Raw genomic sequence first — 18,120 nt, 5'->3', positions numbered from 1 at the left:
ACATGAAGTTATAGATATGAATTGAATTAGTCGAGTCCAAATTTCAACAAAATCTGTTCTAAAATAAGGAAGCTTTATTATTTGAATACGTGTTGCGTTAGAAAAGTCTCCAACTGTAAGAGGTAGGTGCAGTAAAGGTAAATGTTACTTAATTATTATTTTGTTAAATACAAAAGTATATGTGCTATTATTTTATATTAGTATAAAATTGCACTTGTATAAATGTGTTGTTTGCTATGTCAATACTTTAATTATTTCCCACTCAATTAGTTGACCTAGATGTATGGGATATTTTAATTTAACTTCCAGTGTTTTTTCTTTCTTCCAAATTGGGTCGGTAGGGGGACCTATTCCCAATGAAAAAAAGTTAATATTTTTCCCAAATGGGACCTACAAATTCCCAATTGAAGGTTTCAAAAAAAGAATTTTTTTAATAGGTCTAAACATGTCGTTCATCTCCAAATCCAACTCTGTAAGTTGAACATTAGTAAAAAATATATTTAAATCACTTTTATTATCAATTTTAAAGTATTTGTAAGCATAAAATCAACAACATAAATTTCCCAATTTTAGTCAAAAGGACACGATATTTCTCAATCCAAAGGGAACATATGCATGCAGGCCCCATTCCCAAAATGGTGAAAAAAAACACTGACTTTATACCGTATAAACTACATGTGGGGTCAACATCACTGTTATTAAATGATGGTTATTATTGTGCTTACTTAAATGTGTTTGTGGACTTTCCATATTTCTTGTTTGAAGAAGTCACTATAATGATGTAGTTTACCAAGCTCTTATATACTACATCCTAAATTAATTTTTGTTTCCATTTGCATAATATTGATTGTTTACATGTGTAATTAGAATTGTAAATAATGAACAGTTTTAAGTTTGTAATCATTTGAATAACAGACAAGCGCGAGTTAAATAACTTAGTCAAATTCTTCCTGCACTGCAACATACAATACAAATATAAACTTAGAAAGTTGAGTTTTGGGGATGAATCACTTTTATGATTTTTGTCTTGATTTTGCTATATGCCCATACTCAACTACCAGGCAAAATGTTTTATTCATTTAAGCAGGTTCTTAAAGCAGTGTACAAGCATTGAAAGCCCTACTAAACTTTTCTTTAATGTTTCTCAATACTGCGTCTAATAGTGATTCATCATCTTCAAGTGTGTTCTTAAAGTCCTCACGCAGTAACTGTTTTTGTTCATCTTCAGTCAGGTCGGACCTCAAAGACAGGGTGAAGAGGCCGGTAGGACCTGTAAATAAACTCTGTTGATCATCAGTTGATGAGGTGTTTTCAGTGCCAATTTGATCATCCCATTCTATTGCAAGCCTAGTCATTTCATTTGTTGGACTGTTGCATTGCCTTTTCAGGTATCTCAAGGCATACACATCAACATGTTTTATCATATCATTTGTGAAATATGGTTCACTTATTCTTGCATTTGCCTCATCTACTGCTTGAAAGATATCCCATGCAAATTTCTGTTTTAATTTCAGTTCTGCTTTATTGTCAATCTTTAATACCTTTTTCTTACAACGTTTTATCAGGTCATTTAATTTAGGATGCCCATCTTCGCAGTAACTCTCTTGGTCTTCTTTGCCTGTGGTATGTGTCAGGAGAACGAATGCAAAATCATCAACATTTTTTCCAAAAAACTGGAGAAAACGGTCCACAGTTTCGATTATTTGTTTAGTAAATCTATCTGGCCTCAGAACAAACACAATTGCATTAAAACCTGGTATTGTAAAACCAATGCATTTCATCAGTTGTCTCTGAACAAAATTGTCATCTCTACTGGTATCACCAAAGCCAGGCGTGTCTACAATTTCTATTTTGCGACCAAAGCGATGCACTACCTGAAATATAGAGAATATGAGAATTTAAGTTTTGCATATGACAACTCCATATCTTGGTTTGTACGTGTTACATTTAATTTTAACTTCCCATATGCTCCAAGGATCATTATATTAATCTTTCTTGTATATTCAGAGCCTTTGTTACTATCCTCCTTAACAAAGTGAACAAAGCTTTTATAAGGATACAATCAATAAATGATACCAATAGAAACAACACCATGAACTGCAGAGCAATCAACTAATTAAATGAAAATTTTGGTGAGATAACTGTGTTCTTTTAATGAAGTTAATGAAGAATGTACAATTACTCCTCATAGTTAATAATCAGAATCTCTTGAAGCAAAGTTTATTCAAAAACAGCTAAATAATATAAGTTAATAATCATTGAAAACAGTATGAACCGACATTTTGATGATGATTATGATGTGTGTTCCTTTTAAGTTTTTTTATTTTTATTAATTGTGTGCATGAGAAAGATTCTCATATATCTAAATATTAAATGTCTGTCCAAAATATCAATTAATTTCTTTTTTGTTCACCTTAGCATGTAGTGCTATTGTTGCGTAATTACACATTGTTCGTGGAGAACACACAGTAACAAACAAAGTTCATTTCTGTTTTCATCGAGATTTATTTATCTGTTAAATAATTTCTAACACAACGCTTCTAATGTTCATGAAAATTTTGATTTTTTTGTATTTTATGATACAAAAAAATCTTTGAAATTTAATTATCGAATTACGAAGTACTTGAAAACATAATTCATATAAACACATCTATGATGGGAAATATGCGGATAACAATAATATTTTTCTTTACAAGCCTCTCTGCTGAAATAGATATATTAGTTATTGTTATACAATGTCAATGTCAATCGGGATGTATGTGAGCACATCATCTGTTGATCGTTGGTCTTCAGCACATCTGTTGTCGTCCATGTAGTATTGAAGTTGCGGTTCGCGGCGAATGAAGTCGCTTTAAGTCGGACCGGTTGATGCCGTCGCGGAGATTAAGATCGATCCGTCTTCAAGTCGTGTAGGCGAATCTGGTCTAACCCTGTTGCTGTGATGATTAATATAAGCCGATCGTCAGGTCGTCCTTGGCGATACGCGTGCGTTTGGTGTTCCTGATCTTATTTCTGCTGTTCATATTGCGTCATCTATTTTCGTTTCCGATGTTGTTGTATTTTCGTTATTGGTTCCAGCGTCTTCTTCTTTTCTTGGGACATGAAGATCTTCTATTAGCCATAATGCTCACAAGGTATTAACTATAGCAGTGTTCCCTTTGATGTCTTAAGCCTCGGAAGTACCATTCCGAATACGTTATATACGCATGTCAAACAGTTGAACGGCTGCATCTAACTCTATAGTGTTTAACGTCACAAGTATTTTGTCCAGTGTTGCGTCACTTGTTGTCCTTCGAAAACTTCTTGCGTTGGTCTTCTTTTAGCGATAGAACCAGGTATTCACTTTGAGAGTAAACGCCGTGATGTCCCATGCTAACCACGTTGATTGTTTCTTCAATTCGTTGTGAAAGGCGTTGTTTCGCGATGTCTTCTTCTTTTGCGTTGTCTCCAAATCTCGATATTTTTATCTGCGTTGTGGTGATACAAGTATCAGTTGTTCAAAATCATGGCAAACATTTATAAATATCCCCTTAAGTTCCTCTTAAATACCGTCATGACAACTTACTATGAAGTCTAAGTAAATACAACCTTTATTACCCGATTACTATCGAATCACTCCCGTAAACATTAAACAACCTCTCGGTAGTTTACGTACGTGCTATCAGTAAATTTGTGAAAGGTATGCGCTACTTTATTTACCTAGGGTATTGAACTTTAAACAGACATATCGCGTTCGTATCTTAACATCAAAAATCTTTATACCATAATAGTTTAGGTATTTTTCTATCGACATATGACCCTGCTCGCTCTTAAATAAACTTTTATGAAAAGGGCAGACTTTTATATATATGCATTCATAATACCAGAACATTTATCGGTATACCTCAAAATTCAGGTCTTTGCTCCTAATCGAACTACTCAAATAATTCTTATGCAACATCGCATCTTCTGTCCATAGCGTAAGTCGCGGTTGGAGTGCCTGGCTGTTCCCCGTTGAAATAGGGTGCAGAGGATTTCCAGCCCAATCAGTATGGAGAATGCTCAGCAACATTGGGATCAAGGGAGGTGACAGGAAGAGGGCTGTAGGCAGACTTGGACAAGCTGCAGAAAAAGCATCCAACTGGCTGTGGATGATGCGAGAGGAGAAGAGCTGGACGCTTAACCACTGACCCGTAGTGTTTGGCCAACACTACGGATCCACTGCCCGGAGAGTGTCCTGGGATTAAAGGATAGAAACACTTGATGATAGGCAGTTCCCAGCTGATGAGTCAGTGGTTGGTGCAGTAGTATCTGTATTCTACACATCATATATCTGGGCAACCAGTGACTTCCAGGAAAGACTGGATGACGACTGAGAATAGAACAGTGACACTGGAGAGACAGATGACACCAGGAACAGACTGGACCCGGGGCATGACGGGGTAGCATCCCAGATTGCAGTCTTCGTGAGAAGACACCCACTATCAAGCTACAGACTCCGATACAGAAGAATACCCCCAGAGTCTCCCGAGAGGGGGGGAGGATGAGAGACTCGATCAGACGGATTCAACGACAACGACACGGCTAGTCCAATCGACATTTACCGGAACAAAGGCAGAGGTGAAGTGTAGATGTGGAAAGGTGTGCAAGAACCTTAGAGGCTTGCGTATTCATCAAGGGAGAACGGCATGCGGGAGCACGGCAAGGCAGCGGCAACGCTCAGATTTTACATCTGGTGAGACGTTGGAGGATCCTAGTCAGGACTCAACCCACAGTACTGGGGACCTCTACGCAGCTGAGAAGCCACGCACCAATTCAGCAGATCCTGATATTGTCTCGCAAGTCAGCGACATCTTCGAAGAAGATGACCCTCTTCTAGAGCTTTTAGGTACTCCAGAAGACCTGAGGCCAAACACAGACACACAGCACAACACCCGAAATACAGCTTCCAATACTAATGCCACAGCTCAGAAGGTTAGAATTACATGGCCCAAGACAAGTGACAGGAACCTGTGGAAACAGTTTGATGAAGACCTCAACACCATCCTGGAAACAACACTCCAAGGGCCAGTAGAGAAGAAACTGAAGTCTCTGACCAACCTTGTCCACTCTATCGGCAAAGAACGATTTGGTGAGGTGAAACGGAAACCCACCAGAACCCCTGCACAGCCAAATAGAAGACAACGACAGATCACAGAGATTAGGAAAGAGCTGAAGTCACTGAGGAAATCCTACCAAAAAGCAAATATAGAGGAAAGACCCGGACTTCAGCAGCTTAGAGATGAACTCAGACAGAAACTGACCGATCTTCGTAAGGCAGAACAACTCCGAGACAAGCGGAAGAAGCGAGCCAAGAGGCGAGCTGAGTTCATAGCCAATCCATACAAGTTTTCCAAAGGACTCCTAGACAAAGAAAATCTGGGAAGCTTGAAAGCAGTATGGAAGAGATACAACAGCATCTAAAGGACACACACTCCGATCCAGCAAGAGATAATCCATTAGGAAGCTGTCCAAGAATTGAACCAGTCCCAGAACCCACGATTCCACTAAACATAAAAGAACCCACAATGAAGGAAGTATCTGATGTAGTGAAGAAAGCAAGAAGCGGCTCCGCACCAGGACCAAACGGTATACCCTATAAAGTATACAAGATGTGCCCGATGCTACTACGAAGACTATGGACCCTACTTAAGGTGATATGGAGGAAAGGAAAAGTCCCAGATTGTTGGCAACAGGCAGAGGGAATATTTACTCCAAAGGAAAAGGGCTCCAAACATGTGACCGAATTCCGAACCATTTCACTGTTGAATATGGAGGGGAAAATATTCTTCGCTGTCCTGGCAAGATGAATGACCACGTTCCTGACAACCAATCAGTACATTGACACATCAGTACAGAAAGGGGGGGGGGGTTCCGGGCTTCTCTGGCTGCATTGAACACTCCAGTGCCATCAGTCAGATCATCCGTGAAGCAAAGGTGAACGCCAATGACCTCACAGTCGTCTGGTTAGACCTCGCCAACGCCTATGGCTCCATACCACACAAGCTTATTGAAGAAGCAATGAAGCACTATCATATCCCAGAGCATATACAGGGTATCATAAATGGCTACTTTGATGGCATACAGCTTCGATTCTCAATCGGTGACCAGACAACGCCATGGCAGAGGTTAGAGAAGGGGATAGTAACTGGCTGCACCATCTCAGTGGTACTATTCGTGATGGGCATGAACTTGATCATCAATGCCGCGAAGAGGGAAACCAGAGGACCAAAAACAGCGTCAGGTATACACCTCCCATCCAGCAGGGGGATCATGGATGACCTGACCATCACTACCACCACACATGTACAGGCCCGCTGGGTACTAACAGCCCTACAGGACACGGTCACATGGGCACGAATGAAGTTCAAACTCAAGAAGTCAAGGAGCCTGATTATCAAGAAGGGAAAGGTCACCAAAAGATTCACTCTACAGGTGCAAGGGGAAGACATTCCATCCATTATTGACAGTCCAGTCAAGTGCCTCGGCAAGTGGTACGACGCCAGCCTGAAGGACACTAATAACATCACTAGAGTCAAAAACCAGCTCCAAGATGGCCTGAAGCTTATAGACCAGACAGGACTCCCGGGCAAGTTTAAGGCATGGCTCTACCAACATGGGTTACTACCTAGGCTTATGTGGCCCCTTATGCTGTACGAGATAGCTACAACCACTGTAGAAGGATTCAAGAGAGTGATCAACCATCATCTCCGGAGATGGCTTGGTGTCCCTCCTAGTTTCACCAGCATTGGACTGTATGGCAGAACCAACCAACTTCAACTCCCAATGACCTCACTAGTTGAAGAGTTCAAGGTTGCCAAAGGAAGACTGGTGGTAACCCTCAAAGAGTCATCAGATGACATGATATGGAAGGCAGGCATCGAGACACGCACAGGGCGAAAGTGGTCAGCAAGCCAGGCAGTCGCCCAGGCAGAAAGCAGGCTACGACACAAAGACATCGTAGGCACCACAGCTATAGGAAGACAAGGCCTGGGCAGTTCAAAACCACAACGCTGGAGCACTGCCGGTAAGAAAGAAAGAAGCCAAATGGTCCAGTATGAGATCAGGCTTTCAGAAGAGGAAGACAGGCGCGCCAGAGCAGTCGGGATGGGAGGGCAGTGCGCATGGACACAATGGCAGACCACAGAAAGACACCTGACATGGGTAGACATTTGGCACTACGAACCACTACGACTCAAATTCCTACTGAGATCCGTATATGATCTGCTGCCATCTCCATTCAATCTACACAGATGGGGGTTAGTGGAAGACCCAAAGTGCCAGCCGTGCGACAAACCAGGAACCATGCAGCACACCCTCTCATCTTGCCAGACAGCGCTAACAAAAGGCAGCTACAGATGGAGGCACGACACAGTCCTCAAGGAGCTAGCAGACATACTAGAGCGGGAGAGAAGGAAGACAAGACCTACCAACAAGAAGGCAGTACCAACAATCAAATTCGTCAAGGAAGGACAAACTGCCAAGAAGGCAAGAACCGCAGCAACATCTATCCTTGATGAATCAGAGCGTTGGGAGATGAAGGTCGACCTAGGAAAACAGCTGGTATTCCCAGACATAGTCCATACCACACAGAGACCAGACATAGTTATATGGTCTCCCAAGGACAAGAAACTAGGTGATGATAGAACTCACTGTACCCTGGGAGACTAGGTGTGATGAGGCCTACGAGCGGAAAATGGGAAAGTACACTGAGCTACAAGAACAGTGTAAAAGTCGCGGTTGGAGTGCCTGGCTGTTCCCCGTTGAAATAGGGTGCAGAGGATTTCCAGCCCAATCAGTATGGAGAATGCTCAGCAACATTGGGATCAAGGGAGGTGACAGGAAGAGGGCTGTAGGCAGACTTGGACAAGCTGCAGAAAAAGCATCCAACTGGCTGTGGATGATGCGAGAGGAGAAGAGCTGGACGCTAAACCACTGACCCGTAGTGTTTGGCCAACACTACGGATCCACTGCCCGGAGAGTGTCCTGGGATTAAAGGATAGAAACACTTGATGATAGGCAGTTCCCAGCTGATGAGTCAGTGGTTGGTGCAGTAGTATCTGTATTCTACACACTTCGATGCCACAGGGATAAATTCTCTTACTCATGAGAATGCTAAGGTTATCAGAACCTCGGGCTCGGTATGTCCGAACGCTGATCAGTCAGCCGTGCTCATAAAATATAATTGTAACCCTTAAACAATTATATTAGAAATTTAATGCGTACAGATCTTTATATTTTAACTGCGCTTTACGCGACAGATCGCATTAAATTCTTAGTTTAAATTACTCAAGACCTTTAATATTACCGATATCCTACATATATTTGCAATTAACACAATGACATATACATATTTACATAATATTTTTAAGTGTCTGCCCTATTCATATTCGCACTCAATATTATTTCTCTTATAAATGTGTTTACCCTCCTAATTTCTTTATTTTATTAATGCATAAAACCACATACAATTAGTCAAGTATACTGATTTTTTTTGTGTACGACTCTAAATTCCCATTTATGTGCAGGTTTCTATTTCATATCTTATATAAATGACGTCAAAATCGGATACTCTCTAATTTTTATTCCTACCTTATAAGTTCCTTTAATATAATATCAAAATATTAAATTGCCTTCAAAAATCCTTAATTATTAAAATGTATACGCCTCATATATCCGTATTCCTATTATGTCAAATTAATGAAACATTTTTCAAATATTCTCATTTCCTCATACATTCTAATTTCATGAAAACTTGCAAAAATATCAACAATTTAAAAAAATACCATCAATTACAAATATATTTATATTATGCAAACATGTACATAATTATATATTCTAATAATACATATAATACATATAATAATATAGAAAATTCTTTAAATACCCTCAATTATTTGTGCGCATCTAATTTCAGTATTTCTATTACTCATAAAATTATGTAAATTTCAAATACTTTCTTATTCATTTATTTTATACTCAATTTATCGATATTTTAGAAAAAATACTGATCAATGAAAAACTGTATTGATTTTGATACTTGCATAATTTCTCCGTACATGATTAATTATTTCGTTAACACCTAACTACGTAATTTTTTTAAAAACAATTCTTAAAAATTTCGTTGTCATGACGCCTTTTACTTTTTATTTCTTACTTGATAAAATTTGAAATAAACCCCTGTTTGCCATAATTTATGAAAACACTGACCGTTTTTTTCCATCTGCGTTTTTTTTCTCCGTTGGCCCGTGAAAGAAGTGGCACTTCAGGTTGATCCTGGCACTGCGCACCATAAAATGTACTGTGTCGCGTAATTACACATTGTTCGTGGAGAACACACAGTAACAAACAAACTTCATTTCTGTTTTCATCAAGATTTATTTATCTGTTAAATAATTTCTAACACAACGCTTCTAATGTTCATGAAGTACAATTTTACAGCGCGGCGGCCAATTGGCCGCCACGTCAAGAAAGCGTGACTGCTCTACTCGATTGTCAAACTAGGACTCTAGAATTGTCCTTCTTACAACAAAGCACAGCATTTTATTCCAAGGTACATGAACATAAAATTTAGTTATTTCCTATCTCATTCTTGGTTGGTTAATTGTTGTTTTGATCTTTAAATCACTTTTTGTTTTTGGTTATAAAGACAATGATAATCAAAATATAATTTAATCAATTGGTGAAGAAAAAGTCCTTTTTATGTTCACAAAAATCCTCAAAGTTTCACGTGTTAAAGTCCATACATCTGTAGAAATTAATTTTCACAGAAATCCCACCACTGCCACCAGTGTAAATGTTTTCTCCCCACGGTCAGTTAGCGCATGGCCCAAAACAACATGGATTAGTTTGGGCAATTTCTCAGCGGTAATTTTGCTGCCACCAGTCCACGTTGATGTGATGGACAATGATTAAATCCAAACTGAGGCGAATATCTTCTTCTAAACTTTATTTCACAATCACTATTAACACTTTTATTCAAGAAATACACTAGAACTCTTCTGATTAGTAACACAAAGTCTATATAAAATATCTAAGTATTGATATCAAGACACAAGTTTTCAACATTATATATTCAAAGCATCCTTCCCCCGTCCTTTTCTCTTGTTTCCGCCCCTTCTCAATCCCCCTTTTTATTATCAAATATGCTAATTTCTGACATTTGCAATTTGTATGCAAATTTCTGGCAAATATGCAAATTTCTGGGAATTTTCAGAAGTGACCATGATTTATAGCAATTAGCAGAAGTAAGATTTATAGCTTTTAGCAGAAGTAAGATTTATAGCAATTTGCAGAAATTAAGAGATATGTGAGTCACCCCTCACCAGAGAGATGGCCTACACCTGGTATTTATCATAAGTGTGTGACATGAGCAATAAGAGTTCAGATTAGTATCCATTACTCCCATCTTGAACATAATTAAATGGCCAAAAAAAGGCTAATTAAAAAATTGCAACAATATTACTCGGTGCCAGTAGCTGAAGACCATAAAAAAAAATTACGAGTTCAGTGGAATGATACGATTTATGCTTTTACACGTTGTCCTAATGGTTTATGCTGCATGCCATTAAAATTCACAGAATAACTCAAACCAGTGTATGCAAAATTGAGATCAGCTGGACATGTTTGTAAAGGTTTCATTGAGGATAGTTTATAATGTGGTAATACAGAGCAAGAATGTTCTGCTACATTAAAAGCTACATCGTCTTTAATGCAGAAATGGAGCTTCATGCTGAATATAGAAAAGTCTTTAATGATTCCTACAAGAAAGATTTGTTATCTTGGGAATATTATTGATTCGGAAAATATTGCAAGTGGATAAAAAGTATAGGCTTGCAAAGGAATGTGTAAATTTTTTTAATAAAAGCATGTCAGATATCAGACACATTGCACAGGTCATAGGCCTCATTGTGTCCAGTTTTTCTGCTATAGATTATGCCAAACTGCATTATAGAGAATTAGAACGTTCTAAGATCAATGCATTGAAACGGTCAAGAGGAAATTTTGATGAAACAATGAATATCTCCCTGGCTATGAAAAGGGAATTAAAATGGTGGTTAATAAATATTCATTTACAAAATAGACGTTTGGATAGGGGTAATCCCAGTTTAAACAGATGCAAGTTTAATAGGTTGGGGTTTTGTCTGTGAGGAGGCAGAATCAGGTGGTAGATGGACAAGCATGGAGCGCTTGAGACAATATATTAATGAATTGGAATTATATGCAATTTTGTTTGTATTGCAGTCTTTCCGTTCAAGACTAGAGAATAAGCATATTAAAGTTTTAACAGACAGCTCAACAGCAGTGTGCTATGTGACTAACATGGGTGGCATGCGATCAGTTGCTTGTGATCAAATCAGCAGAGACATTTGGTTGTATTGTATACAACAGAACATTTGGCTTTCTTGTTCCCATATTCCTGGGAAACAGAATACAGCTGATGAACCTTCTAGAGTTTTTAATGATCGTACTGAATGGTCCTTGTTTGAACAAGTGTTTGATTCTGCTTGCTCTATGTATGGTAGTCCATCGATAGATTTATTTGCTTCTAGGCTTAATGCTAAATTGAAGAAGTGCCTGGCAAGCAGATCCAGGTGCAATACTTATTGATGCTTTTACATTTGGATTTGTTTGATTGTTGTTACATTTTCCCACCTTTCATTGTGTTAAAACGCTGCGTTCGCAAGATCAGACAAGACCAAGCTCAAGCAATAGTCATCACACAAGTGTGGCCAACACAGACATGGTTTCCAATTCTCATGAAAATGCTAACAAGAAAACCAGTTATTCTCTGTCAAGAAAGAACATTCTGTATCTGCCACATCAGATAAAAGAGCATCCACTTCGTGGAAAATTAGTCCTGATGGCATGGATGGTGTCCGAAGCTTATACAGAAAACAAGGATTTTCTAGAGCAGCAACTAACATTATCATGTCATCATGGAGAAATTCAACAAAGCATGAATATCAATGCTATATTTTGAGATGGTTTCAGTATTGTGATAGACAACAAATTAGTAGATTTTCAGTTTCTGTGAAACATGTATTTGAATTTTTGACAGAGCAGTATAACAACGGTCTTGGTTAAAGTGCATTGAGTACAGTACGTGGATCATTGTCTTCATTAGAAAAAAGGTTAGACAATTTTGCTGCTGCATGGGTCACATCCTAACGTAGTGCGTTTTATGAAAGGTGTTTTTAACCTTCGTACTCCAATTGCTCGATATATGTAAACATGGAATGTGGATCTAGTGTTGACATATTTGTGAAAATTGTCACCTGTGAATACCATTTTCTTGAAAGATTTAACTTTAAAGTTTACAGTTTTGTGAGGACTTACGAAGCAGCCAGAATACATACATTACATGTTCTTAGTTATAAGATGGCAAAGAAGACAAGTTATGGTTATTAATGTGCTTCAAAGTCTCATTTAATGTTGCGGAATCGAATTAAATAATTAAAAGATACTTAGAAATTAGTATCCAGTCAACAAATATTGATTTTCACAAAATTAAATAATTAAAAGAGACTTAACTTGGTTTAGTCGATGTTTGATAGTAATTCTATGAGCAATGGGAGTTTAGGAGGCATTAAATGCCGCCCTCCCTCCCAGCTCATTATATTATACATATTCTTTATACATTAATTATGTTTTGAACTTTGGAATAATAGATGGATATTTAATGCCCAAATAATTTATTTTCTTTAAATATTGATTGCGCATGCGCAGCACATATCTCATTTAATTATCTCCTAAACTCCCATTGCTCATAGAATTACAATCAAACATCGACTAAACCAAGGTACGTCTCGTTTAATTATTTAATTTTGTGAAAATTAATATTTGTTGACTGGATACTAATTTATTAGTGATGTGAAAAAAGGGGTTAACAAAAAAAAATGCTATGGAGAGAAATGTCATTTCAGGACATTGACAATCATTATGTCTTGAGAGAAGAGTTTAAAATCTTGGACAGAATATCATTCAGCACCAGCATATTGCATTATGTGTTTGTGACATCCAGCACAATATGGGTCACCTATATGTCCTTTGGAAAAATGGACCTTTGAAAATGTGGCTTATACGCAAGAAATATATATTTGTATAAGTGGTTAGTATACATTGTTTTGCAAACAAACAATAACATTAATTCAAATTTATGATAGAATGTTCCTCAAATGTTTTTCAGCAATATACAATATTGATAAATAATGTTTCAGTTAATTCATATTAAAATATAAATTTTGTTAAGCTTTTCTTTATTGTAAAATTAAAAATACCTTTCTAGAGGTCTTTTGAGTGACAGATTTAGAACTCGTCTTGTGCTCAAATTTGTCCGTCCCAAGAAGTGTGTTTCCAGTTGCACTCTTTCCGTGGCCAGTATGACCAACCAAAAGCAATCTGAGATCTACAAAAGTTAAACATGAAGTTTTATCAATAATGTAATATATGTGAGCCTGTTTGCGGTAAGCTCATTATAGATATACAGAATACTAGGTTAGCGTTGAATACAGAGAAGTTTATGTTGTGAAGCTTAGAATGCCGGGAGCGCGAGCCTTGGTGAGCGCTTTCGGTGTTCGAGCCGAGCAACATACACTTCTCTGTATTCAACCCTAATCCTAGTATTCTATTGATCCCATTTCATTTTTTTCAACGTGACATTTAACATAAATAGATCTAATAACCTTAACAATTTTAATTCAGTCTTAAAAGCGCTTAAAATCTAACAAATGTAACCATGCGAAGTGATATACATATATTTGTTCTGGTACACAAAATAATCTTTAAAAAATTTACACACAAACTGTAAAACAAGTAAAAATATCACCATATGCCTCGATTCAATTTTACGCAGTATGCGAATTGTAACACATTACGACCGCGAAAAGAAGATTTTACTTTACTATAATTCATTTTATTTTCGAAAGAAAATGATCAAAATCCAATATGGCGGCGATTGCTCTTCTGACAAAATTATGTCGATGTCAACATACATGTACACCATCGACGTCCTAGTTCTGGCTACCATAACTTTACATGTCGCTATTTATGATTTTTGACTGGCGCAACTTTGTACAGGTCTGTCAATACTATATAAACTGTACGCTGAAGTTTCTTTAGCTATCGACGACCTTGACAATTTTGACGAGTAAACAGACAATTGCAGCGACTGACACTTTATTTGACTTAATATACAGGGCAATACGTTTTCTAACTTTGGACGATTAATTTAAGGACGCGCAGAACGTGTTTTTTTATATAATGTTATGGGTATGCCGAGTGTGATTCGATGCACCAATGGCGCCCATGTTAAAATCATTATCCCGATAACAGGGAACGACAAAAGTACAAACAAAAATCAAAACACGTTAGAACTAGTATCTTACCTTTAATTTTCCTTTAAAATCCATCTTTTAATCCATTTAACTCAATATTTGACGATTTTGCATCTAGGGTCTTTAATAATTATTTTAGCATAGTTAAATAAAGACCCTTATGCCATCCTATCACTATATTCAAATGAGTTTATGAACTCAATAAACTTTCTTCTTCGTCACACGCTACGTCATGTACTCTACATTACTGCTGTTCAAATGAACCGGAGCAGTTTATCTAATAATAGCCGTTGGTAAACTCGGTTGCATTTGCAGATTTCTGCATACAAACATAATTATGTTTAAACTTGCACAATGTTTTATTTATCTGTGGTAAATGCCCTTATTGTGCAAAAAAATAATTTAATATATAAATACACAAAGAATGGAAAACATTCCAGTACACAACAGATAAATGAGTAAATAATACCTGTGTACAAAATCGGACGTTCCCAATTTCAGTGTGATGCTATTTATACCATCTTATACTTTACACAGCTCTATGCCTAACGTGAATTAAATAGGAAAGCAAACATTGCAGATTATTTATGAATAGTGTGATATGTGTATGGCTTGTTGTACATTCTTAATTTTAAGTTAAAATTCGATCAATGAACCAAACAATATCGACCTAATTTTAGCGCATATCGCATGACGTCATTTGAAAAGTAGTCCGTGCACGCGACAGGTATATTCCACAGTGTTGAAGACAGGCTAGTATATTCCACAACGTGTTATACCATCAATGTCGCGTTGAAAATGGGATAAATCACAGTGTTTGAGTTATTGCGCATGATTGTGTGCATTTCTGCATTGAAGTTAGGTATGGTAAAGCCCATCCATTCTTGTTCGGACTATATGTATATATAATTCATCATCCATCTTTCAATTTTTTCAGAATTTACTGCAAGTGTAGCCATGACAAAACAACATGTCAAGTATCAGGTCAAGGTGAAACTTTGAGGTCAAAAGTCATATTTTTTGCACAATACAGCTGTTCATTACTCATCATGCAGTCTCGAATGTTTAGAGTTTGGTGGTTGGCAAGGTAACACTTAAAGGTCAGTGGTAAAAAAAGAGCTTCATACAGTTTGTGAGGACTATACGTACATTATTTACCCGACTGCAAAATAATAGTTTGATTTATGTTATGCTATAAAGCGGAGGTTCATAGAGAATAGGGAAGTGAATTATTAAAACGGATAATTCACTATTTTAAACAGTAAAAATTAACAGTGAAAATGTTCACTGTTTTACTATGAAATGGCTTCATGGCTTCATCACTCGGGAAAATATTATTGTCTATGATCACTCGTGAATTGAAATCGATATTCCACAGAATCCAACACATATCTTGTATATAACTACTGTTTAAAGTTTATTTCACACATGGTTTTTCATGCCTAAAAAAGAAGAAATTAATTTGTAACTGTTTACTTTTGAAAGGTTTGAAGGCACTTGAACATACCATTGCTGGAGCAGATCATCATGGACTTATGCAGTTATGCATGTATTGTCTTTTTAAAAGGGACACAATGTTTTTCACAGATTAATTCAGATGCAGAGGCTCTATGACTGATTATCTGGCTGGCATGAGTATTTTTGTATTGGGCATAGCTTGAATATTATTTAAGGTATCAACTTTATAGTTCATAGTAGATAGGTAGATCTCACTGAGCCAAAGTACAGGAACCATAACTCTTAGTTTAAAATATTTATGTTATTACCCGTTAATTTCTTATTTTATTATACACCGATAGGTGTATATAACAATGATCATGCAGTCTTTAAGACTGAAATCTTCACGGAGTAAGGGCATCTTCCCTACAAAGTTCATGTACCTCGATACCATAATTCAATAAAACGTATGAAAAAATATTATTACCGTTCTTCTCGTTACATTATGCTGACTGTCTGACTAACTGTCCAGCGCCGTTTGAAACCTTTGTTTACATACATTTCAACTAACTGACATTTTAAACAAACGAGTGATTTCATTGGTCCAATGCAGAGGTGTGTCTTTACAACTGGAGATTTCATTCATAAAGTCTGCATGATCATTGTCAACTGGGTCATGCGAGTTGTGTATCGTTATATTTATTAAAAGTTGACCCAGCATTTGTACAAATATTGCAAGACATATACATTTCCAGAAAGGAAATTCATTTCTACGTTGAATAAGACCGTGAAAATCGCTGCACAATTGATGAAGATATGGCTGTTCAAAGCGATGCACCCCGTTTTGGGGTGATTTTGAGTTGCATACCTTGTTATATATATATTTGATAGTGAATTTTTTTTTTCAGAAAAGATCATTTTTCTTTATAATATGATTATTTATCATTCAAAATGATGTTTTCACTAATTAATATCATAGCAACACGCGAGTCACCTGTGGTGGGCGGGGCATTTTTCTCTATATGTATATAGTGAAAACATGTCAACACTCTTAAAGTCATATTTTTGGTGCAATTTTCATAAAATTTTGTCAGAACTTTTGTTTCCTAGATACTTGAGTTAAGTTTGAAAATGGTTCCGGTCCGTTGAAAAACATGGTTGCCAGGGGGACGGCAGTTTTCCTTATATTTATATAGTAAAAAGGCTTGTTAAACAATCATGAATTAAGGTCATGTAACATGCGAGACAACTCTTCTAAATATTGCATTTAAGTTTACAGTAGTTACTCCCCTTTGATTATTAATGTTTTCATAATAATACAGTGTAGATGTGTGCATCATTTATGTGTTATTTGTTATTTGATTGTTATTGTTATTGTTTTTTTAGCTCACCTGATTGCTCAGGGGAGCTTTTGTGACTGGTCTTTGTCCGTCATCCGTCCGTCCGTCCTCGGTCCGTCCGTCCACATTTGTTCGTAAACACTCTAGAGGCCACATTTATTGTCCGATCTTCATGAAACTTGGTCAGAAGATTTGTCCCAAAGATATCTCGATCGAGTTTGAAACTGGGTCATGCTGGGTAAAAAACTAGGTCACTAGGTCAAAAAAAAAGGAAAAAGCTTGTAAACACTGTAGAAGTCACATTTAATGCCCAATCTTCATGTAACTTTGTCTAAATGTCTGTCTTACTGATATGTTGGTTGAGTTCAAAAGTGGTTCCGGTCAGTTGAAAAACATAGCCGCCAGTGGGCGGGGCAGTTTTCCTTATTTGGCTATAGAGAAACCTTGTTAACACTCTAGAAGTCACAATTTTGGCCCATCATCATGAAAGTTAATCAAAACATTGGTTTTATTGATATGTTGGACAAGTTCGAAAATGATCCAGATCGGTGAAAAAACATGGTGTATACATGTATTAAACAAGATCTAAGAATTCTTAACAGCATTACTTTCAGTGATGAAAACATTGACATTCTGTACCTTCATGTAAAAATTGGTTGTGATGAAAAACAAATTGTATTCATTTACAAAGCGCCGTCTTTGTCATTCACAAATTTTAAAGAAAAATTTCAATTCCATCTTAGTCAATGTTTAAATCAATCTGTAGCTACAATATTTATTGGAGATTTCAACACTAATGGTCAAACAGACAACATGCTCTGTCAAATGATGATGGACACCTATGCATGTAAACAGTTAATCAATTCTAACTTTGGATCAACTCTAGATTTTATATTCACTCAACTTGAAGGTTTATCAGGTGTAATAGAAAATTATTGGTCAGACCATAAATTAATATATTTTGCTGAAAAAATTAAATAATCATTTGA

At 36.9% G+C, this 18,120-nt stretch overlaps 1 protein-coding gene across 5 annotated transcripts in view; it reads right to left on the bottom strand.

Moving 5' to 3' along the window:
* Positions 1-621: 621 nt before the first annotated feature.
* The window catches only part of LOC127849597 (GTPase IMAP family member 9-like), a 66,540-nt gene continuing 49,041 nt past the window's right edge, over positions 622-18,120 (bottom strand). For all 5 annotated transcript variants that reach the window (XM_052382322.1, XM_052382321.1, XM_052382319.1 and 2 more), the window contains 2 exons: positions 13,299-13,426; positions 622-1,874 (listed from right to left, as the gene is read on the bottom strand). In XM_052382322.1, coding sequence (XP_052238282.1) covers positions 1,092-1,874; positions 13,299-13,426 — 911 coding nt within the window. In that variant the 3' untranslated portion in view covers positions 622-1,091. The remainder of the gene's footprint in view (positions 1,875-13,298; positions 13,427-18,120) is intronic.

The sequence above is a fragment of the Dreissena polymorpha genome, chromosome 11 (genome assembly GCF_020536995.1).
Source record: "Dreissena polymorpha isolate Duluth1 chromosome 11, UMN_Dpol_1.0, whole genome shotgun sequence".
Lineage (NCBI taxonomy): Eukaryota > Metazoa > Mollusca > Bivalvia > Myida > Dreissenidae > Dreissena > Dreissena polymorpha.
The sequence above is the reverse complement of the archived record's forward strand: the minus strand, read 5'-3'. Positions and strand labels throughout refer to the sequence as shown.